The following is a 24,222-nucleotide window of genomic DNA, read 5'->3' as shown; positions in this document are numbered from 1 at the left end:
ATTATATAATTTAAATGCCTATTTTTCTTCAATGCCATATTGCTTCTTCGGGGCGCAGAAAGATCGAGACATTTATTCCCCCCTTCAAAAAAATAATAACTTTGTGAATACTTGATTTTGCAGAGCCTTCTATATTAAAATATGTTGTCGTATTCAACTACTTTTCTAATGTTGAAGTTTTGAGTGTATTTACAGTGTAATAAAATAATATAACTAAATTTTTTTTCGAAAAAACGTTAATTTCAGGTATTGAGCATTGATTCATCAAGCATTCCATGTTCAATAAGCTACTCTACAATTGGACACAAAGTTTCACTTACTCATGGAATACCCCATATGTAATTTTTTTTTTTAATACCACACTCAAACGAAGCAACCGAGAGTATAAAGTTTGCTTCCTGGCGCAAAGAGAGAAACCGCGGCTTCTAATTCAAATTTTTTTAAGTGAACTTCAAATTAAAAGTAATTTTAAAAGGAAATGTATAGAATTCTTTTAACACTGAAGATGGAAATGATCTCATTATCACTATTAAAAAATTTCACAAATATAAAATAATTTATTGGCGTCTGTGTACAATGATGTGTACCGTCATGTTAAAATGAATAACACACTTATTTTTTTTATGAACTATATTTTATTTATTTTCCAAAATATTGTTAAAAACAAGTACTCTGGCGTTTGAAAGTATTGCTTGTTACTTACATTCCTTATTTTGCTTTGAACAAAAATGTGCTGAAAAGTACTGATTTTTGTAGCATAAAAAGTCTAACGTACAGATTTCGCGCATAAAAAAATTTTACAACCCTAGTTCTAGCTTTAATTTAAGCCGAAGTGTAAGGTTCTAACATCTTTTGATTTTTTGCTAGAGCTTCTCAAATATTGCAAAAAACTCGATTTTTCGATACTTTGACCACGTTTTTCTCAAAATCTGGGCGTGCTGGAAACTTTTTACTTTTTAGCCCATACCAGGTGCAAGTATTATTTTGTAGCGGGTGTATAATTTGCATTTGGTTAAATAAGATAAAATTAAGTTAATGAAAAAACTTAAAACTAGCTTTTATTATATTAAAAGCAGACCACTTTTAATAAAAGCAAGTAAGAAAGTCTAAGTTCGGGCGGAGCCGAACATTAAATACCCGGCGCAAGTATTAAATATATGTCTTTCACCTTTCCGAAAGCTACCGCTATATGGTAAGCCGGGCTGTATCAATTTTGAGTAAATTAGCGTCCTTAAATTTCGAAATATTGAAATTTCAAGCTTTTCTGAAACTTACCGTTATTTGAAAAGCTCCGTAATTTTAGTCCGATTTCAATAATTTTCAACGGTTTGCTTTTATGTGGCAAGCACAATAATCGTACCGAGTTTGGTACAAATTGATATAACGGTTACCGAGATACACACATGTGGTCATACATAAGTGGGCGGGCCACGCCCATTTTCACGTCCATAAACCTAGCTGACCCAAGTCGCCAAAAATCATTAAAAATTAGCTAGGAATTAGGTGTCTTTAGTTTTAGTGGCGTTGAAGAACACCTAAAAGACACCTAATTCCAGCATATATTTGGAAAACTGAAAACCAAAATTTAAAGATGGGTCAGCTAGGTTTACGTAAACCCACACATTTTTGCGAATTTCTCGGAAACCAGAGGAACACCTAAATTAATTTTGGAGGCCCTAATTAACACCTAAAATACACCTAATTAGTAGCGAATTTTTATTGATTTTTGGCGACTTGGTAAGGTTCTAACATCTTTTGATTTTTTGCTAGAGCTTCTCAAATATTGCAAAAAACTCGATTTTTCGATACTTTGACCACGTTTTTCTCAAAATCTGGGCGTGCTGGAAACTTTTTACTTTTTAGCCCATACCAGGTGCAAGTATCATTTTGTAGCGGGTGTATAATTTGCCTTTGGTTAAATAAGATAAAATTAAGTTAATGAAAAAACTTAAAACTAGCTTTTATTATATTAAAAGCAGACCAGTTTTAATAAAAGCAAGTAAGAAATTCTAAGTTCGGGCGGAGCCGAACATTAAATACCCGGCGCAAGTATTAAATATATGTCTTTCACCTTTCCGAAAGCTACCGCTACATGGTAAGCCGGGCTGTATCAATTTTAAGTAAATTAGCGTCCTTAAATTTCGAAATATTGAAGTTTCAAGCATTTCTGAAACTTACCGTTATTTGAAAAGCTCCGTAATTTTAGTCCGATTTCAATAATTTTCAACGGTTTGCTTTTATGTGGCAAGCACAATAATCGTACCGAGTTTGGTACAAATTGATAGAACGGTTACCGAGATACACACATGTGGTCATACATAAGTGGGCGGACCACGCCCATTTTCACGTCCATAAACCTAGCTGACCCAAGTCGCCAAAAATCATTAAAAATTAGCTAGGAATTAGGTGTCTTTAGTTTTAGTGGCGTTGAAGAACACCTAAAAGACACCTAATTAAACTAAAAACTAAAACTTAAAACCTAAATTTAACGATGGGTAAGCTAGGTTTACGTAAACCTAGCTGACCCACACATTTTTGCGAATTTCTCGGAAACCAATGGAGCTACTAAATTAGTTTTAGTGGCGTTGAAGAACACCTAAAAGACACCTAATTCCAGCATATATTTGGAAAACTTAAAACCAAAATTTAAAGATGGGTCAGCTAGGTTTACGTAAACCCACACATTTTTGCGAATTTCTCGGAAACCAGAGGAACACCTAAATTAATTTTGGAGGCCCTAATTAACACCTAAAATACACCTAATTAGTAGCGAATTTTTATTGATTTTTGGCGACTTGGGTCAGCTAGGTTTATGGACGTCCCATTTTCCCAAATTTTATCATTAACGTATATTTTCCTAAAGAATTATTTGAAACATCAATTTTGAATAAATTAGCTTCAGTATTTACTGATTTATCGAAAATTTCGGGAGAGGGTTTTCTCCGATTTTAAAAAATTTCAGTTGTTGTTCTAGCGGCTACAATTTCAGCCGTTTGGTATATTGTACTAGTGCCAACAACTGTGCCAGGTTTGGGAGAAATTAATGGAGTGGTTATTAAGATATATATATATATGTATATATATAAGTGGTTATAAGATATATATATATTAAGATAGTAATCATAACTGGGCGTGGCTGCGCCCACTTTCCAAAAATTTATAACATTCTTATTTTTCGTAAAAAAATTATTGTAAATTTCAATTTTGAGTGAAAGAGCTCCAGAAAACTACCGTTATATGGGAGGTAGGCGTGGTTATTGTACGCTTTTGGCCATTCTCAATACCACCCGTCCTATGCCGAAAAGAAGTACACATACCAAGTTTCGTTGGGATATCGCAACTTTTACTAGAGTTATCGGGAGCACAGACGGACGGACGGACGGACGGACGGACAGACAGTCACCGCTTAATCGATCTCTTTTTTTCATTCTGATCATTTATGAATAAATTTGTCTATATCTATCTCTATTCGATTAATGTATGTCGCTTCAAAATTCAATAATTATTCTAGTTTCTACTTGTAGTAGTAACATATTAAATAAAAATGTTTAATAAATAAAAATTGATTTAAAATACCTACTTTTGGACTTTAAAAAGTGCTTTAGATAGTCATCATATTCATAGCTAACAATAGCTGCTGCGCAATTTTCCAAATTGAATTCCTCAAATATTTCGTCGATGGACGTGAACTTGTTGTATTCAACAGTGCAGTACAACTGATTTAAAAGATTGTATTCTGGTGCGTCCGTAGTATAGTTGAAATAAATGGACAAAAAATGCTTATTTTCAACGTTCTTCCAAATTTCAAAGCCCAAGGAAAAGGGTTTAACTTGTGAGCGCATTTTTATTTGGCTTGCCAGTGTGGTCAGTTTATCGCTATGTAATTCGCGAATAAGTGCCTCAATCTGTAAATAGAATCAAAAATATATTGTTATTTTGTGGTATGTATTGTTCAATAACAAGGGTTATATATATATAACTTAATCAGCTTACCACTTATATATATATATATATAGGGTATGTGGTAAGCTGATTAAGTTAAGTGATATTTTGACCACTTTTGGCTATTTTTCTTTTGTTTATTTAATGTGTATAATTGTTTTATAAAAGCCTAGCCCATTACATAACCAGCACCACACAAATCCACATTTAAAACTTCGTACAAAATTATAAAAATTACAGCCAAAAATTTAAAACTTTTTATTCAGAATTTTAAGAAAAATTTTGGAGGATGGTTCCGTGGGCAGAAGTCCAGGAAGATGGGAAAAACTTTTGACTACCTGAGAGCGGCCAGATATGAATCTTGTGCGTACGGTTCAAATCGCAGCTCACAACATCCGGATATTTATATCCACGTATCCTCTGGGTAGCGACGAAACANTGTAATGAATGACGTGTGAAATTCGCGCGAATTTCACACGTCTTTCATTACATTATTTCGACAGGTTAATTAAATAAAATTATGTATTGCATANGACGAAACACCCGTTTGGGAGCGAGCTAAAGTGGGAAGGCGTAAAACTTCGCGTGCGCTGGGTTTAGGTCCCGCCCCGTTAAAACCCCGCCCAATGGAAAACAACAAACAGCGTCGAATGAGACCCCCTTATTCTGATGATTACCACGGCAAACGTATTAAGGACTATGATTTGAGGATTTTCAACTGGAATATCACCTGGAATGCCTCTGCCCGGCTGGTTGATGTCATCGGGAAGACTATGGCTGACATCACCGTCATCCAAGAAATGCGATGGACGGAGCAAGGCAAGGTAAGCGTGGAGCCTTGCGACCAGTGTTGCCGTTTTAGCCCTTTGGTGGCTAGATTTAGCTACCANTTTATTGTTTAGCTCAAGGCGAATTCGAAGAAAGCAATAACTTAATATACGTGAATTTTGTTTTCAGGCTATCGCTATTACCTTGTACGCTTTTCTTTGGTTTAGCTCAATGATATAACGGTAACTCTCTTAAAATCAACCAAAATTCACGATGTTGATATTGGGATTCTTGCAATTCCATTATTAGTCAGTGTCAATTGTAACTATAAGCACAACTTGGAGTCCGAGAATGTCTGCGGAAATTGTTACTTCAAATAAAGGAAAAAATAAACTGGTTCTTGGTGGTTTTATTTATCCCTTGGAAAAACAATATAAAAATATGTTTTATTGGAAGTGCGAAAAAAAAACTAAATTACAGTGCAAAGCTAGAGTGGTTACAGTGATTTACCATAATGAACACCAAGTAAAAAAAACTTCTTTTGAACACTGTCATGATCCACTTGAATATGAGCATGAAATATATAAAACAAATGCCAATCTAAAACTTCGTGCAGAAAAAACTAATGAAAAACCATCACAAATAATTAACTCCGCAGTTGTGCAGTGTAACCGTGAGTGTAGAACGTACGTACCAAAACCTAGAAATTGTTTGCAAAAGATTAAAAGAGTGAGAAATAATATGTTAAAAGAGCTTAAGAGTTTACATGAAATAACTGTTCCAGAACATCTTCAAACCGTGGAAGGCGAAAATTTTTTGTTATCTGATAAAAGTTTTGAAAACGAAAAGATTTTAATNTATTTCTTGCACTATATGAGTCAAAGCCGTGTTTGTGGAAGATAACGTTCACGATATTGCAGTTGTGAATTACAAAAAAAAAACAATGCTTAACAAAATGCTAGAAAAATTATGAAATTTCGGCTCTAATCATTTCGANTGAGCAGCAAGACAAAAAACTGTTATAATGAAGTATTTTATGAAATCTTTCAAATTGCCTGTGCCCATAATGTGAGTCTTAATCCTGGTGTTATTATTAGTGATTTCGAAAAAGCTATAATATCGGTAACAAAATCATACTTTCCCGATGTGGTGAATAAAGGTTGCTTCTTCCATTTTGGACAGATATTGTGGCGAAAGATTCAAAATCAGAAGCTTGCCTCGAAATACGGCAAAAACGAAAACTTTTCTATACAGTTAAGAATGCTTAAATGTTTAGCTTTTTTGAACTCTGAAGAAATATTGGATTATTATAATGAACTTAAACCGCACATGGATAGTGATTGCTCAGAAATTTTAAAATGGTTTGAAAAAAACTATCTGATTGGAACTTCCAGAAAACGGAAGTCGTCTGAAGTCGACTCATCAGTTAATTTAATTTATCCACCATCGTTTTGGAAAATATCTGACCAAATGGGTACCAATGTTCCAACCACCCAGAATTCAGTGGAAGCATGGCACCGAAGAATGCAAATAATAATTGACAAGTCTCACGTGGGAGTGTATAAATTAATAAGTTATTTAAATGACGAATATATCGATTGTTAAAAATAAAATGAATTTAAATAATTCTGAAGGCGCCACTAAACCTAAATCAGCTTACGAAAAGAGAAGGAATAATATTCAAAATATCCTTAGTAAAAAAACCGAGTACTCTAAAATGGAGGTATTAAAAAATTTAGCGTATTCCACTTCCCTATGTTAACGTTTCTATTGATTTTTGTTAATTACATTTATACATCCCTATAAGTATGTATATATGGTGACGTGACTTTGAAATATGTATGTATGTATAAGCAATAGTTTTTCATCTGTACGAATAATTATGTATAAATAAACTGAAAAATTACTGAAATATAAATGCTAATTTGAAAATAATAAAACTCATAATTTAATTTCAAGTCCCACTGTTTTACTTAAGATATGACAATTTCGACCTTTTTCGATCTTTTTTGGATCCCGAATTTAAATTTTTGCGTGCAGCTTAGAATATTTTTTTTAATAGAATATGTAACGAAAAGGGAATCTGTAAAAGAAANTGACGTGTCTTTAAAATATGTATGTATGTATAAGCAATAGTTTTTCATCTGTATGAATAATTATGTATAAATAAACTGAAAAATTACTGAAATATAAATGCTAATTTGAAAATAATAAAACTCATAATTTAATTTCAAGTCCCACTGTTTTACTTAAGATATGACAATTTCGACCTTTTTCGATCTTTTTTATCTTTTCGACATTTTTTTTCGACCAAATATGTCTTCGGTGTAATCAGGCTTTTAATTTTTCGACATTTTAGGTTTCGACATTTTTTTTTTCGACATATCGTATGGATCCCTAAAGGACGCCATTTGTCCTTTATTTCTTAAACTGTCCTTTAAATTAGCTTTGGATTTTGCAGAGGTAAATTTTTAAACATAGAATATGAAAAAATAAAAATGTCCATAATAAAACAGAATGAAAACCTTCGTCAGTTTGCTTCGCACCCCACTTAAGGGTCACGAATCCTTGATAATACTGATAAGGGGTAATTTATGTAATTGAAAAAACAATATTTAACATATATTTAGACATTTTCCCAGAAAAATTAATATACTTTGAGTAAAATTATGGTAAAAAATTGTGGCAGCAAAGGATGGCGAAGTCCTTGATAAGGATTTGGTTTCATTTTTCGGAACCGGTTAAAATCCGGTTACAGCGCCTTTCGAGAAGAGGAACTTGTACAATTTAATAATATAATTAACTGGCAAATATTTGATCTATATTACCATCATACAAGTTGTAAGTTTGTATTCCAAAATCATTGGGAAAAATGTCATTTATTTTACGTTCGTTAATATGGTCACCGTAATCATGCTGGTAAGTTATATGCTTCGAGCCTGATGGCACAATCACTTGCTGGAACCAGCAAGCTGGTGTCGTATATTTCCCCTTTTATACAAAAAGGTTTTTGGTTGGATAAAATATTAGCTTTTTTCCAGAGTTCATTGTTTTTATATACCATTACTTATTGAAAATGTTTAGGTGTATACTTATATATGCATATGTAAATAAAAAATTTTAGCTACCATTTTTAGCCACAACGACTTTTTTTAGCTCTTTTTTAGCCCCTTTTTAAAGGAATTTAGCTACCACTAAAAATTATGCGCGGCAACACTGCTTGCGACGTCTACTACAGTTGCCACATAAAGGAGCGCAAATTCGGTGTTGGATTTGTGATGGGGGAGAGACTCCGTCGCCGAGTACTGGCGTTAACCCCAGTGGACCAACGTCTAGCCACAATCCGCATCAAAGCGAGATTCTTCAACATCTCGCTCATCTGCGCCCATGTTCCGACGGAATAGGAATAGGTTAGGCGTCAAATCATGCTTGGCGATTTCAAAGCCATTGGGTAGCCAAGGAAGGGATCATTGGCGGCACTGTCGGATAATTCAGCCTCCACGACGAAACGTTCGAAAATAAACTGAGGCGGATCGACTTCGCCGGGGCCCGAAACATGGTAATATGTAGTACTAGGTTCCAGCATAAAAAGATCCATCGAGCTACATGGATGTCTCCAGATTGAAAAACGAGAAAGCAAATCGACCATGTTGTGATAGACAGAAGGCATGCTTCCAGTGTTTTAGACGTACGTACACTCCGAGGGCCAAACATAGACCCGGACCACTATTTTGTTGCACCCAAGATACGCACCTGCCTCTGTATACCCAACAATGCAAGGAAAGCTTACCGTCGAAAAGCTGCAATCCCAACAGACGGCCAACTTATTCGCCACTCGACTCTCACACCTGCTCTCTGAGAGCACTCTTCAACAGTGTTGCCGTTTTGATGCATATACTTCAAAAGTGATACGTGCTCGTGCATATTTTCTGAAGATACTTTATTTTTTCGCTCATTTAGGGAGATACTTTAATTTTTAGCGTAGTACAAATTTTGATACATGTTAAAGAGAAAATATTTATGTATGTATGCAGTGGCAGCTTTTAAAATTTGGTCGAAGATACTGAAGCGTTTTGGGGTCAAATAAGCTTAAAGAAAAATGCTTTAAGTGAACTTTGTATAAAGAGCTGACTTCATTAATTTTAATTTCTTTACTTGCCTCATAAATAGCTCTCCAGCTGCAGAGCGTATATTTTCAGATTTAAAATTGATCCAATAAGAAAAGAAAAATAGAATTTCATTACAAACTGTTGAGAATATAATGGGGCGTATTCATAGTAAAAATACTTTCCAACGAGTTAACGTGGAATCACATAATTTAATAATTAAGGTAAATGATCGACAGCTCATAGTTTTAAGTATGTACATAGATTTGAATTGAGGTTTCTATAAACTCTATACATAATATTTTTGTTCCTCTCTATACAAGATTAAAAACAATAATCTCTTTTTTGATAGATTGTCACAGTATGTAAAATATTTTTCTTCATGTACATACATAGCGTCGTTTAAAGTACAAAACCGCGTATCGTCATTCTGCAAAACCGCGAAACTGATTGCTGCCAAATATTGGGTTTGCCCACATAAGCTCAGGCTCAATCCTTATCCATTCGTCCTGAAATATACTAGCCAGAAATGCGATTGCTTTAAAAAAACAGAACCGTTTTGAAATGAGTGTTTTTACTCTCTAGAAAATAATTAGAAAATAATTTATGCAACCTCACATACGCGGTTTTGCATTATCTTGATACGCGGTTTTGCATTTTGTTGATACGCGGTATGAATTCGAATTACATGATTTTTCGGTTATTGACAATAATAAAAAGCAAAGGTATGGAACCAAATAGCGTTTTCTTAAGTTTTTTCTAACTTGATACGTTGATACCAGACAACAGCATGAGTTTACTCACTTCCATCTAAACAGTATGAACTTATTGCTGTGAACTCTATAAGGTATGTGAGAAACACCGTACAAACAGTGAGATTCATAGTTAGTTTTGAAATCAACGTTTAGCTGCACTGTACTCATTTGATTTCAAATATGGCATTGATATATTCTTTCCAAATCAAGTCAAGCGATTGAAAAACTCTGTTATGAAAAGCAAGTCGAGCAATCGAATGACACTCATTGACTTCAAACAATTAGTAGAGAATACGACAATTGTGAAAAAATAAATGGATATTGATAAAGTATTTTTTTAAATATATGTATTAGTTTTTTAGTTTAAATATATTAGCTTTACTAAATTATTTAGTTATGCACCTGACGTACATTTATATAACTAGTCTACAAAAGAAATGCAATGTTAGCTCAGAAGACATCGGCTTTATAAGGGACTTGAAAAATAAGTTGCTTTATCATTTAAAAACAGTTGCTGTTGACAACTAACAGATTTGCACAAAATTGTGCTTTTTTATACCCGCCAGCAAAAGAGCTCAAGAACTTTACCGAATCTGAGCAAAGGTACACAAAAGAGAAATGTTTACAAATTATGAGAACGTTAACTGAGAATTCTGACAGTACAACGGAACCACAAATTGCGGATACACCTTTGTTACCTTCAGACAACTTTGAGCTGTTTTCAGGTCTTCTTAAACAACCTACCTTTGTAAGCACAACTGATAAAGCTACTGCAGAGCTGCGGCGATATGAAAATATTGAGGTATATTTTCATACGGACTTCGATATAATTAATTGGTGGGAGGTACACAAACGCGAAATGCCGCTGCTGCATAAACTCAGTCGTAGAGTAATAGCCACTTCTTCAACTAGCGCATCGTCAGAAAGAGTTTTTTCTTCTGCTGGAAATGTTATTTCTGACAAATATGCCACCTTTTGTCAAATGATGATGCCCTTAATCACTTAATCACTCAACCGACAATGTTTTTTCAATGCTATCGCACGTTATGCTTAGAAATAAATGAGTGCGAGTGTGTGCAGATGTGAAAAGAAAGCGAGTGACTTAAAATGTAATTTGAGTGTATCCATGCAGCTCTCTGGTACATACTTAAATAAACATTCTGTGATTTATTTGATCCATTTTTTGTTTCTTTTACGATACATTTTTTCATGACGTCGCGGCAATACTGCTCTTCCCAAAACCAACACACGCGTGCAGTGGAACCACACTTGCCGCTCATTAAGTACCGCCACAGAAGAAATAGTCGGATTTCAGCGAGTCCGAAAGAACAACTGGTACGATGAGGAGTGTAAAGAAACTGCAGAGAAAAAAGATGCCGCCTACAGGGCCACTCTGCTATCGGGCGCAATGCGAGCCATGTGGGTATCAGAGAGTCAGGCGATTTACGGAAGGTTCCAAGACCAGGGCGAACTCTTGTAAGAACAACAATGGCGACCTAGAGACGGATGTTCAGAACGTACTCAAATTATGGAGGGAACACTTCTCCGCCCTATTGAATGGCAACATCACCGAAAGTAGCGGAGAAGACGAACCCGAGCCCCCAGTCGATGACGATGGTACGAATAGAGATCACGCGGCTGAAAAACAACAAAGCTGCTGAAGTTGACGGCCTGCCAGCCGAGCTATTCAAGTACGGCGCCGAGGAGCTGATAAGGTGCATGCATAATGTCACCAACCGTACTTCTTTCGGAAGTACAGTACTTCTTTTTTCGCTCTTGTACTTCGTACTTCGAAGGACAGTCAAATAAACTTCTTTGCGATATTTTGTTACATCAGGAGGGAGATTCTGTAACCAGTTAGCGGCAATTTTCGGATCGCTATCGCGCTTTTTGACGCATGATATAAATGGTTTTGCGTCAGAAAGTGCGATAGCGATTCGAAAATTGTCGCTAACTGGTTACAGAATCTCCCTCCTGATGTAACAAAATATCGCAAAGAAGTTTTATCCAAGTCCTGTACTTCCCCGATTTTCTGGACGATCGTCACATGGCCTGGGCGATACAAGTTGCCAGGGACCTATGGCATCATACTTGCGCAGCGGCAAAGTGCTCTGAAGGTGTCGTGCAATCGGATGGATCCTATTTATGCGAACTGCGTGAGGACCGGGTACATCCCTAAGGCTTGGAGGGAAGTAAGTGTTGCGTTGATCCCGAAGGCCGGAAAAGTCTCTCAAGTTTCCCCTAGGGATTTAAGGTCTATCAGTCTCTTCGTTTTTATTAAAAACGCCAAAGAGACTGATAGACCTGTACATAAGAAACGCGATTCCTCGTGACTGTCTTTCAAGAGCTCAATATGCTTATTATAAGACAACGTCTGTGAATACCGCCGTGCACATATTGGTAAAGTGGTCAGAGGAAGCCTTCACGCATGAAGATTATGCAGGAGAGGCCTTCTTCAATATCGAGGGGGCCTTCAACAATGTCACTCCAGAGACAATAGTCAAGTATATTCATAATATGATCGCCTATATAGATGATGTGGAACTTTTGGTTAAGGGACGATTTCAATACACCCTTCTTGATCTAGCTTAAGGTTGCCTGAACCAGGTAACTAAGTGGGCGATCAACGGCGGCTGTCGGAGAAGCCTAACATTGAGGAAAGGGTAGGAAAGATATCGGTTGCCTTGTACTGCTGTAGGGGAGCTATCGGTATTAGGTGGGGTCTCTCGCCCAAACTGATTTATTAACTCTAGGAAACCAGACTTAAGCCTATATTGTTTCAAGGAGCTTTTGTCTGGTGCAACTCACTAGAGAAGGCTACACTTGTAAAACAGGAATTAGCGGAGCATTAGGATCCACACCTACACTGGCACTTAACATATATGCAGTGCGCGTAATTTACTTAGACTCATCCCAACCTTACATTGAAACATCAAATTTTATCAAAAGTAACTTCACCAAACACGATTGAGAGAATACAAAGGTTGCGCCGATCTCGGTACCGCTATTTTTCTCTTAACGAATTTGACAGAATCGTTGTTTGCATGACGTCACACTGGTGCAACTTGTTTACGTTTTCCTTTGCATCATTTTTTCTTCTTCTTCCATTCTTGCTCACGTTTTGGCATTTCTCTCTCGCAATTGCACCAGTGTGACGTCACACAAAAGTTATTCTCAAAAATCCTCTCTGATCGGCGCAATCTTGTATTCTATCATTCTTGGTTACCAAACTGGTAAATATGAATGCAGTAGTTAAAAAAAGTAAATACAGTTAATTATTTTTTTTTATTATGGTTCTCAATACAATAAAAAAAAATACCAAACATAATTGGAGGTGCGAAATGTACTTAGACGCACAGCTAAAAATATGATAAATGGGGATTTTAAAGAGGTAAAATTCTTATTTTAGTATTTAGTTTTACTTCCATTTAGCCGTACGACCTCAAAAATTCTATTTGGAAGCGAGTTTATTAATTTTTTAACGCATCCAATAGGGATGCGTCAGGCAGTAAGCTAAATACGACAAAGAGTATGTAAAATGTGTTTTTACATAACGAGAAGTACGACATCGTATGTGACGATTCGACCCTGTACTTCTTTGAGCTATGAAATAGTTAGTCACATTATGCATGCATCAACTCTTATGCTGAATATGGTCATATGAACACATGTCCGAAGACTGGAATTTAATTGTTCTCTGCCCAATCCACAAGAAAGGCGACCCCGCCATACACGCCAACTACCGCGGGATCGGCTTCAGCTCTGATCGAGTTTATTGTATGAAAGACTGAAGCCCAACGTCAACGAACTGATTGGTTGTTATCAGTGTTCTGAATTTGCGTAGGTTGCGGTTTTATCGGTGGTCAGGAAAGGATTTTGGTGCTGTCCCGCCCGCAAATTTTTACTGACCTTCCCGATACCGCCCATCCCGGCCATTTTGAAAACCTTGGGTCCCGCGCCCATCTCTAGTAAGTACATCTGAAAAATATACATACATACTCGTAAGTGCTGTAAACATTATTCGCTTGTAATGATCAAATCGCAAAGCAAACGTTTGCGAATCATTCCTGTGAATTTTGACTCACCCAACTAGAGTTTTCTTTGTTTGGGTTTCAATTGTGTTTTGCTCTCTGTAATGATAGAAATGAAGCAAAACCATACGATTCATTTCGTTTATTTTCGAACTCTGATATTAGATATCAATTACGGCTTTCACATACATACATATGGGTCACCACTTGGCTTTGCATTCCCGATTATTCCGATTTTTTTTATGTTTTTTTTCAGCCATTTTCGAGATATCGATTTTAAGCAAAAAAACCGTTCCTGTTTTTAAATGCCTATAGCGATTACGGAAAGTTATAAGTCGCGGCGTAGTACATCCGATTGCAATTACATGGGCGTAGCCAGGTAGGGCAGGGGGCCCGAGCCCCTCCCCCCTGACTTCCAATTTTTTCCTATATATTCAAAAATAGTACCAGGAAATGTTAGCTTAACAGCATAATATAATAGCATATTAGGGACTGCTTATGTATCTATTTTAAATTATAGTTAAACCATCAGTTAAACTTAACCACAGAAAAATTAAACAGAATTTACACTCTGAAGCCCAAACATCAACTTGGACCAATTTTTGTTGCAGCCAAGATACGCACCCGACTCTCTGCAGCAAGAAATGTGCGCCCAACAATTCAAAGCAAGCTCAATGTCGAGAAGCTGCGATCACAACAGACGGCCAATTGATTCGCCACTCGACTCTCACACCTGATGTGAGAGAGCACTCTTAAACAAACTGACATACGCGAGCAGTGAACTACATTTCCCACACATTACTGGTACGATGAGTAGTGTCAAGAAGCTGTTGAGAAAAAAGGTGCCACCTACAGTGCCAGGCTGCGATCGGGCGCAACGCGAATGTGGAACCGTTATAGGGAATTGAAGAGGGACCCAGAAGATAAATTAGGTAGGCCTTCTTAAGAAAAGCGATTCTAAGAGGCCTACCCAAGAAAAAAGTGCTTCCTTGCATGTCTTCTAGAAGGGCTTGTCCATTTACAATTTACGCGAATGCATTACAAATGAGTTTCAATAAACATTTTAAGTTGCAATAACACATATGTGATATAAACCTTAAGCAAATACTTCAAAGATGTATGATTTGTATAAATTAAAGAAGCAACTTTAAAAGAACTCCTTCTGAAGTATGTCCTATAAAGCCCTTTTGGAAGGCCCTCCATGGGTAGCGAAAAAGAAGTCCTTCAATTTGTGCAACTCCATACAAAAATTAAAGGAGAAAGGAATGTAGAGTGGAAGGCCTTTTGACTCTCATGAAGGCCTTTCGGAAGGGCTTTTAACTTCTGAAATTATCTACTGGGGAAGCTAGACGTATTTGAGGCAATAAGAAGAGAGACGAAGAACTTGAAATGCTGGCCGACACGAAAAACGGCAGACATTTTTATCAGAGAGTTAGGCGACTTACGGAAGGTCTCAAGACTCCTGAAAGAATAACCATGGCAACCTAGTGACCGATGTCCACAACGTACTTAAATTATGGGGGGAACACTTTTTGATCCTATTGAATGGACTGGAATGATGGACAACGCCACGATGTCTTAATTTCGTATTCCCGCGAAACTATTACGGCTGTGTAAAATGACGTCGAGCAATACCACCAGCTCCGTCAGAATTGGGAAACGAGGTTTCAGACAAGATGACTCCCTTTCGTGTGATATCTTTAATATGATGTTGAAGAAGATAATAAGAGCCGCAGAACTGAACCGCTCAGGCACAATACTTTACAAGAGCGTGCAACAAGGTAAACACGAGGGCTACGTCGTGTGAGGGTCTGGAGATGAACGAGGACAAAACGAAGTATTTCCTGTCATGTCACCAATAGTCAGAGCATAAGCGTCTTGGCACCCGCCTTAGTGTTGATAGTTACAAGTTTGATAAAGTAAACGACTTCGTTTATTTAAGCATCTGCATTAATAACAATAATAACGTCAGCAGAAAATCACTCTTTCCAACAAGTGCTACTTTGCACTGAGTAGGCAATTGAGGAGTAAAGTCCTCTCGTCGTACAAAAATCACACTATATAAGTCACTCATCATGCCTGTGCTGGTTTATGGCGCGGATGCATGGACAATGAAAACATCTGAAGAGGCGGCTCTTGGAGTTTTCAAGAAAAAGATTATGCGAAAGATGTATAGGCCTTTACGCGTTGGCGGCGGCAAGTACCGCAAACGATTGAACGTGAACTGTACGAGCTTTACAACAACATGGACATAGTGCAGCGAATCAAAATACAACGGCTACGCTGACTTGGTTAGGTCGTACGAATGAACACAAACGCTCCAGCTCTCAAAGTATCCAACGCTTGTCTTGATGGTGGTAACAGAGAAAGAGGAAATCACTTACTGCGATGGGAGGACCAAGTGGAGAAGGACTTGGCTTTAATTGGAATTTCCAAACGGCCAAAATCGCTTAGGCGACAATAGCGCCAAGTAAGAAGAAGAAGAGAGAAAAAATGGACCAGACCAATCAGAAATATATGTCTTGTCTGGCGAAAGATACAGATCGTTATTTTTATGTAACTTGCAGACGTAAGCTTTCACAAACTGGACATATATGGGAACATTGTACTTTTAAAACAAAACCACTTGTGTAAATCCTCTTTGGGTACTTAACTGAAACACATTTTTTTAGTTTTTCCAGAATACTGGTAAGTCAAAGAAGGGCAAAAAATTCAAAATTTGTGTGAGTGTCATGCATTAACAAAGAAAGTTGTAGGTATTGAGGTTAAATTGTTTTGAAGTTGCACTTATAAAGGTTAAAATGTTTTGCTTTAAAGACTTGCATTAATCAAGGAATTGCACATATTGAGGTTTGCGGTGACCGTGTACGCACTGTAAATATTTTTGATCGGTTAAACGGAAATTAAGTTAGGAACAATTATAAGGATCAACCTATGAAAAACGCAGGGCATTAAAAATTCTAAGTATGCATATTTTTTGCGCTTCTTTAGCAGTCACACAGTGTTATTATCCCGACGAAATTCTTGACGGTAGTACCGGGAGGGGGACGTTAAATGACGGTAGGAGGTTTAGTTTGGGTTAAAGTCTCACCCTGACGGGGTTAGGCTTTCCATGCTTCCTCCTCGTAAAATAAACATGTGCAGTTAAAAGTTCATTATTATAATGGACGAATAGTTTTGTATCAACATTTGTGAACTTCTATTTATGTGTACACTAAACAGCTGCACAAGCACTGCACAAATGGCTTGCAAGCCATCAGCTCTCATTTCAATCACTTCACACGCATAACAAATCAACTGCTACACTGACGAAAGGTTTTGTCATTCGAACGAATGCTGCACGACAGGCAAAAGAACAACAGAACAAAACTGAAGTAGAACCAAACTGAAGTAGAACAAAAATGCGCGCACTTAGTGTAGCGGTGGCAGCTAATCAACGAAATTTATGCGAATTCTTGCTTTGTATGAGTGCATACCCATATGTAGATAAGTACATGTGTGACCGCACACTTCCTATGCTGAAGTGTTTTACAAAAACAAAAGTTCAGAAGTGCTTATGGCCTGCTTACCTAAACGAAGTGTGATATGTTTCCTTTTTTTGGCTTCTTTTTTGGCTTAACATCTGAGAGTTTGCCTGCTCTTACATACATATTTATGTATTTACATAAAAAATTACAAAGTTCCAAAATATGCGGTTTTATTAATTACGTGTATATAATTATAATAAAAACAATCCACTTTTTATTTAATTAAAAAAAAACAAGGCACATATTCGTTTACATATGTATGTATGCACACCCCGCGGCAAAAATACACCAAAAATCAACGGTATATTGTACACTGCAGGCATGAACTTTATTGTACATACTAAAATTGAAAGGGCTATAGAACTGCATACTTTGAATTTTTATACAAATTCTAAAAAAACCTGTTGAAATTTTGATGGAGCTGTTGATTTCTTTTAACTTTTGTACATAGTTTGAAATTTGGATTTATATGGATTTGGTTAGACAATTTTCCTTAAAAAAAATCTAATCAAAATTAACTTAAAAATAAATAGCCCATAGTGGGTGCAATTATTCTTTTTTAGCGGGTGTAATACATAATTGGAGAATTATAAGAGAATGACATATGTGTAAAGAAGAAGTGGAAGATGATTGAAAATGAAATGAATAAATGTCAGTTGATTACAGAACCCACACGTGTTCAGTTGCAATAGCTGGCGACGAGTCACGGAACCTTTGAGTAATAGTTATTACAAAAANCTAAACCAACGTATTCAAAGCAGACTCCTTGAAGAGAAATCGCTAACAGTCGAGAAGGCTGAAAATATGGCATCGGCTTTCGAAATGGCTGAACAAGGAGGTGTAGAATTGCATCAAAAAACTAGTGGCGGGCTTGTCAATAAATTACACGACAAGAAATATGCAAAGAAAGGCAAACAAAAGCAAGGTAAAAAGGAAGAGGCACTGAACACACCTCACGAGAAAAATACTAAAGAAAGCAAGTGTTTTCGATGTGGTAACACCGCGCACATGGCAAGTCAGTGCCCCTACAAAAACACTATCTGTCACTTTTGTAAAATAAAAGGGCACTTACGAAAAGTATGCCTAAAAGAAAAGAGGCAGTTGCATCAAATTTCAACAGGCATGGAAAATAATACCCAAACGGTTGATGAGCTTTTCCAAATTAATGGAAGTACCGATAACGCGCGCGCAAAAATAATGCACACATTAATTGTAAATGGGGTATCGATGGAATTTGAGGTAGACACCGGTGCCCCTGTCACCATCATCGGTCTTTCAGATGCCAAAAAGCACTTCGGCAAAGAAAAGATATTCCCAAGCGATACTAAGCTATATAGCTACTGCAATACCGCGTTGGATTGTGCCGGATACATTCAGGTAGACGTAAGTACCAGTACGCGAAAAGTGTCAATGCGAATGTATGTGGTCCGCTCTAATCACAAACCACTGATGGGGAGAGAATGGCTAAGGGTGATTCCAGTAGACTGGAAAAAGTTGCTAGAACGGCGCGACACCAATGTTAATCGAATAACTTCAGCGGAAGGGAGTAAATTGGAGGCGGAGGTTTTCTTTAAAAAATTTCCGAGACTATTTTCAGCAACTCCTGGGAAAATCACTGATTTTCAGGCACGTCTGCATATTAAAGCTAATGAAGTACCCAGGGCGCTGAAGGCCCGACGAATTGCGTTTCCGTTATTGTCCTCAGTGGAACGAGAGTTACAGAAACAGGTGGAGGACGGTCTACTGGTTAAGGTGGACAATAGCGATTGGGCCACGCCCATCGTAGTGGTACGGAAAAGTAATGGTGCTGTACGATTATGTGGTGACTACAAAGTCACAGTCAACCCAGCATTAATTCTGGATGATCATCCATTGCCCACGATTGACGAGTTGTTCAGCACTCTTGCAGATATAATTGAGTTAATGGAAAAACTTAAAACTAGCCATTATTATGAAAAAACAGTCCACTTTTAATAAAAACAAGTAAAAAGTCTAAGTTCGGGCGGAGCCGAACATTAAATACCCGGCGCAAGTATTAAATATATGTCTTTCACCTTTCCGAAAGCTACCGCTACATGGTAAGCCGGGCTGTATCAATTTTGGGTAAATTAGCGTCCTTAAATTTCGAAATATTGAAGTTTCAAGCATTTCTGAAATTTACCGTTATATGACAAGCTCCGTAATTGTAGTTCGATTTTCAACGGTTTGCTTTTATGTGGCAAGCACAATAACCATACCGAGTTTGGTACAAATTGATAGAACGGTTACGGAGATACATATATGTGATCATAAGTGGGCGGTGCCACGCCTATTTTCAAAAATTTTATCATAAGCGTATTTCTTGGTAAACAATTGTTGCAAACATCAAAGAATCGAAGATTTCGTATTTCTCTAAATTACCGTTATAAGGGCGTGGTTATTGTCCGATTTTAAAAAGTTTCGGCCATTTGGTATGCAGTACCAAGGCCAACAAATGTGCCAAGTTTGGAAACAATTTATGTTTATATTCTTTTGAATTATTTGAAATGGGGCTTATATACTTATATACTTATATTTACTTTTAGCAAAAATTTCAAATAAATAACAGTAATTTTGTTTGCTTTTCGGGTCTCGTCTGGCAATATTCCTTTATAGGGGTATATGTATTTTGGATCCTCGGCTATAAATCTCTGTTATAAAACTGTTCGCCTTCGTCTGCTTTCTCCGCTATTTAAAGTCGATGTTTAAGATCCTTCAAAAGGGATTCCAAGCAGAAATGTTCAACAGCTAGTTATAGGGAGAGTCGATGCTGGCATAATTAAAAATCCATTAGTTTGATCGAATATCATTTGCCAAAGATCTGGTGAAAAAACTCGATGCACCGCTAGTTTCTTCCTACTGTTTTCTTCATCAGTAAAATTAACTTCAAAATATAAGAAAACGAATGCGGAAAGGTGCGCTCCATACTCAAATGCTGTCGTCGGAGCTGAGTACCGAGATTTACTGAATTATATGCACTAAAACTTCAGTGCCCTCGGAAGATGTTTAGAAGGATTATGAAACTGGACAATAACACTCTTTACTCAGCTTCGACGAGATCGTATGGGTCTTTAGCACACTTTACCGCATTCTTTTCTTATACTTTTAAGTTATTGTGATTTCGTTTCTACCAAAATATGTTACCTTTTTATTGCTCCTTTCTCTTTTCGTGTTCGATTCTAAATTAAAGGCAAAGGGTGAGAAAATTGTGTGTTCGTTTCTTAAAATGTCACACTTTTGAAAGGCAAAACAGGCTCCTGCCCTGTGAAGCTTTGTCAGGGGAGATGGTTGCCCTGAGAATCAGATGATTGTTCAAAACGACAATATTATGAAATGCGTGAGCTATGTAACACAGCCATTTGTATGTTAAGTATTCACGATCGCTCCTTAAGTATTTAGGTATGAACGTGTGTGTGCTTGTGAAAATGCAAGCGCCACTCAACAAGCAATTGAGTGAAAGTGCAAGGAACATGTTAATAACGAAAAGGCGGCGCTAGCCAGATACTCGGCGCAGAAAGTTCCGCTTGTAAAACCCGAGGAGGATATGCAGTTACAAAGGAATGCATTCGAGCCATCCATGACCCGCACAGAAAACTGTGGTTTGAAAGAAAAAGTTGTGTTCATAAAGTGTGGAAGTGTCAGTGCGTGCAGCGATTCGATTTAAATTCAGTTTTTTTAGTATACATGTGCATAAATAGCAATCCGCTTTACCGCTAGGTGCCGTACCACCACCAGGAATCACAAACGGATTTGAGACTGGAGCGCGATCCAAATGCAGACTCCGCCGCTTCATAGATTTTCACGGCTGGCAACCGGAGGACTTAACAGTGCCACAAAGTCCCGCAGCTAACCAGCGCAAATAAAGCGCACCTGGCCACCTAATAATCTGTACCAGCTGTAAGAAATATATGCTCCGGATACTTATATACAAGGGGGCGACGACATCACGAATAGCGCTGGACGGCTGCAAGTTAATTCAGCAGAGAGCGGGAGTAATAAATCTCACCCACCGAATTGTGAGCAACAAGAAGCCGTGGAGAACGCAGGACTGGCGAGAGGTGAATTCGACGTGAGCGAAGTCTTAAGGCTCCGTTATGCATACTTGGCATGGCTTGAGAGCTGTCACATAAGAAATCTGTTAAATGAGCCTCGCGTGTAATCGGTTATCGAACGCACAGCACTACATACGTAGAAGTCTGTTGGTTTTTGATTTCTACGTAAAAATGGTATAGCAGTGCATGCAATGCCATGTATGCATAACAGAGCCTTTATTTACTCGTTAGTGTACTTCAGCGACTTACCTGGCAGGTTCTCCGCCTCGCTAATAAATTCCGCGACCGGGAAAGCAACGAACGTGCCTGCTTGCTGTGGTACTTGCCAGTCGACGCTAACAGCAACAACAAACACAACATTAGCATGTTGGGCCGATACTTTTTTACCTCCTTATTCTTTTATGTTGTCACTAGGTTTCGATTTTTATCTTTTTATATTTTAGTTTTTTTTTCAGTAGTTGTAATATGGAACTTGAATTAGGTCGGCTTGCACATATGGATATCAGTGGACAAATACTGGCACACTGCAACCCACCACCCTGAATAGCACTAGTTAGAATTAGATTCGTACCGATTTGCCTATGCACTTTGGACTTTTTTTTTTATTTTTTTTTTTTGAATTCGTATTACTTTTGTTGTACTCTGATTTTTCTTTTCACTAAATAATTTCAATATTAATTTTCACTATTCTGCTTCGTCAGTTAATTTCCAGACGACGGAATACGCCCATCCGCGTGCGCGATCAGGTGGGACTAATTGTTTGCTCTCCCACCAAAAGTAACTGTTATGTATCTATGTAGGATTGTTGTTGTCCTTTATTTAATTTCCCTTTTCAGCTTCACTAATGCTGGTACCAACATCAGTGGAAAAGCAAAGGTGAGTGGATCTTACAAACATATCTATATACATACTTATTCTGTAACGTGCGAGGGTAGTGTTTTTTTTTGAAGTTGAATGAATTTACAAAGCATCTGAACTGGCGAAATATTACGGTTGCGTAGATATTATATTAGGGTAGATCACTTCTGGTTTGAAAATAAGGAAGGCGAATCTAGGTTTTTAGTTTAATTTTGAATTCGATTTAAATTAATTTTATTGAGTTTAATGTTAAATGTATGAATAGTGAAAATAAAAAGACATATTGGAAGAATGATAGCCGAAATACGTTTTTGTTTTGTTAATCAATGAAGGATTTTGGGTGTAGTGAAATGGAGCACTAATTGACGAAATTGCCATTATTCATTTTATTCAAATTGAGAAAGCATCAAAACTTTAGAAACTGAAAATCCTACACAATTTGCAATTATTCGTGAATGTATAAATATGCCCTAGAAATATGAATGCCGCTTTCGAATTTTTGTGGAGTAGGCTCTTTGTGGACCTATGGTATTCGATGGATGAATATTTAACGAAAATGAACTTAAGATATATGTAATTAGTCGTTTCTTCTCATATAAATGCCTTATTATGATTAAGTTCAGTGCTTTCTTTCATTACTTATCAGAAAATCATACCAAATAATTTTGACCGGTTTTACTATGCAAATACTCCTCTGTGCGTTGGCGAAAAGATTTACATAATTTCTTAAGCAGGGATCGCACGATTTGTACATTTGCACGTCCGGCAGTCACAGAGTGGTGTTGTCTAGAAATTTGTATCGAGAATGAGTTCAGCACAATAGTAAAATATAAAAGAATACCTCTCCGTAACTGTGAAAATGTACAAATCTGTACAAATGTACAAATCGTGTGATCCCTGCTTTATACATATACTTTATAAATAATCTTGTGAAAACCTAAGAGATATTCAGCCCGATTCTGAATATTCTGCCGGATTTTTTCCCCGAGGAATTTATATTTCCCGGAAAAGAAATCCTCCTATTCCACACTCAACGGGAGAAGCAGATTGAGGGAAAACAATTTCGAATTGTCGAAATCAGCTGTTTGCTTGCTTTTTACATTTCAAATGAAATGTAAATATCAACTACGTTTGCAAAAATTCTGGTAAAAGTGTATATTTTCAATAAAAAAACATGTTTAGTATTGGTTTCCGGCTTTTAATGAACGAAGAGGAGCAAGAAATCGTTCCACCAAAGTAGTAAGAAGATACTTGCGTGACCGGGCGAATCCGCTAGAATTGCCGGACTCCTTGTAAATAAAAAATGTATTTTTTTTTTTTTTTTTACTTTTACTAAGTGTTATTTCTTAAGATTTGTGAAATATTATAGAGTAAATAAGGCCGCGTTTCAATATTTGTTGGAAGTTTTGACGATACACACTCAGCCAGCCAAGAAGCAGTTCGCCGTTTCCCCCATAGTAAAGCTGAGCGGAATATTACACTTCTTTGCTGAAGGCGGCTACCAAACGGGAGTTAGTAAAGACCACGACGTTTCTCTCGCACAGTCTAGTTTCAGCAAAGTTTTGACTGAAGTGCTCGAAATCTTTGAGGAGCATTTGTGCCCAATGTGGATTGAAGTAGCAAAGACAGCCGAAGAAAAACGAAAAATTGCACAAGCTTTATATGTAAAGCATGGCTTTCCCGGTGTAATTGGATGCATTGATGGAACGCATGTGCGAATCATAGCTCCCACTGAAAATAAACATCTCTACTATAACAGAAAGGGAAACTACAGTTTAAATGTGATGCTTGTAAGTTTTTTCTATAGATGTTAATTTTTTTATAAAAATAAGTGGTCACTTTTACAGCTGTGTGATCATGAACTAAAAGTCTGCTACGTTGATGATGTTCCTTTATTTGGAATATCAGCGATTTAAGAGCTCACTTTGAGCACGATTACTTGCGAGGAGTACCAACTTTTGGCTATTAGGTATAAATTTTAAAATTAAAAAATATATGTTGCTTATAGTTAATATTATAACAAATTTTAACAGGCGATGCTGTTTACCCTTTAGAGCCATGGCTCTTGACGCCACACAGGGTTCCAAATGAAGGCTCTACTAAAAGTAGATTCAGTAAAGTCCACTCGAAGTGCCGCAGTCTAATTGAACGCACAAATGGTGTGT

General features: G+C 37.1%; 1 protein-coding gene across 1 annotated transcript in view; it reads right to left on the bottom strand.

Annotated features, from left to right (window-relative positions):
• LOC108363344 (uncharacterized) overlaps positions 1-24,222 on the bottom strand; it is a 123,853-nt gene that overhangs the window by 63,229 nt on the left and 36,402 nt on the right. The window contains exon 2 of the mRNA XM_017616686.1: positions 3,581-3,905. Within this exon, the coding sequence (XP_017472175.1) occupies positions 3,581-3,905 (325 nt within the window). The remainder of the gene's footprint in view (positions 1-3,580; positions 3,906-24,222) is intronic.

The sequence above is a fragment of the Rhagoletis zephyria genome, unplaced genomic scaffold, assembly GCF_001687245.7.
Source record: "Rhagoletis zephyria isolate East Lansing unplaced genomic scaffold, Rhagoletis_zephyria_1.1 Rzeph_scaffold_01251, whole genome shotgun sequence".
Classification (NCBI taxonomy): domain Eukaryota; kingdom Metazoa; phylum Arthropoda; class Insecta; order Diptera; family Tephritidae; genus Rhagoletis; species Rhagoletis zephyria.
This window is presented reverse-complemented; position numbering and strand designations above follow the sequence as displayed.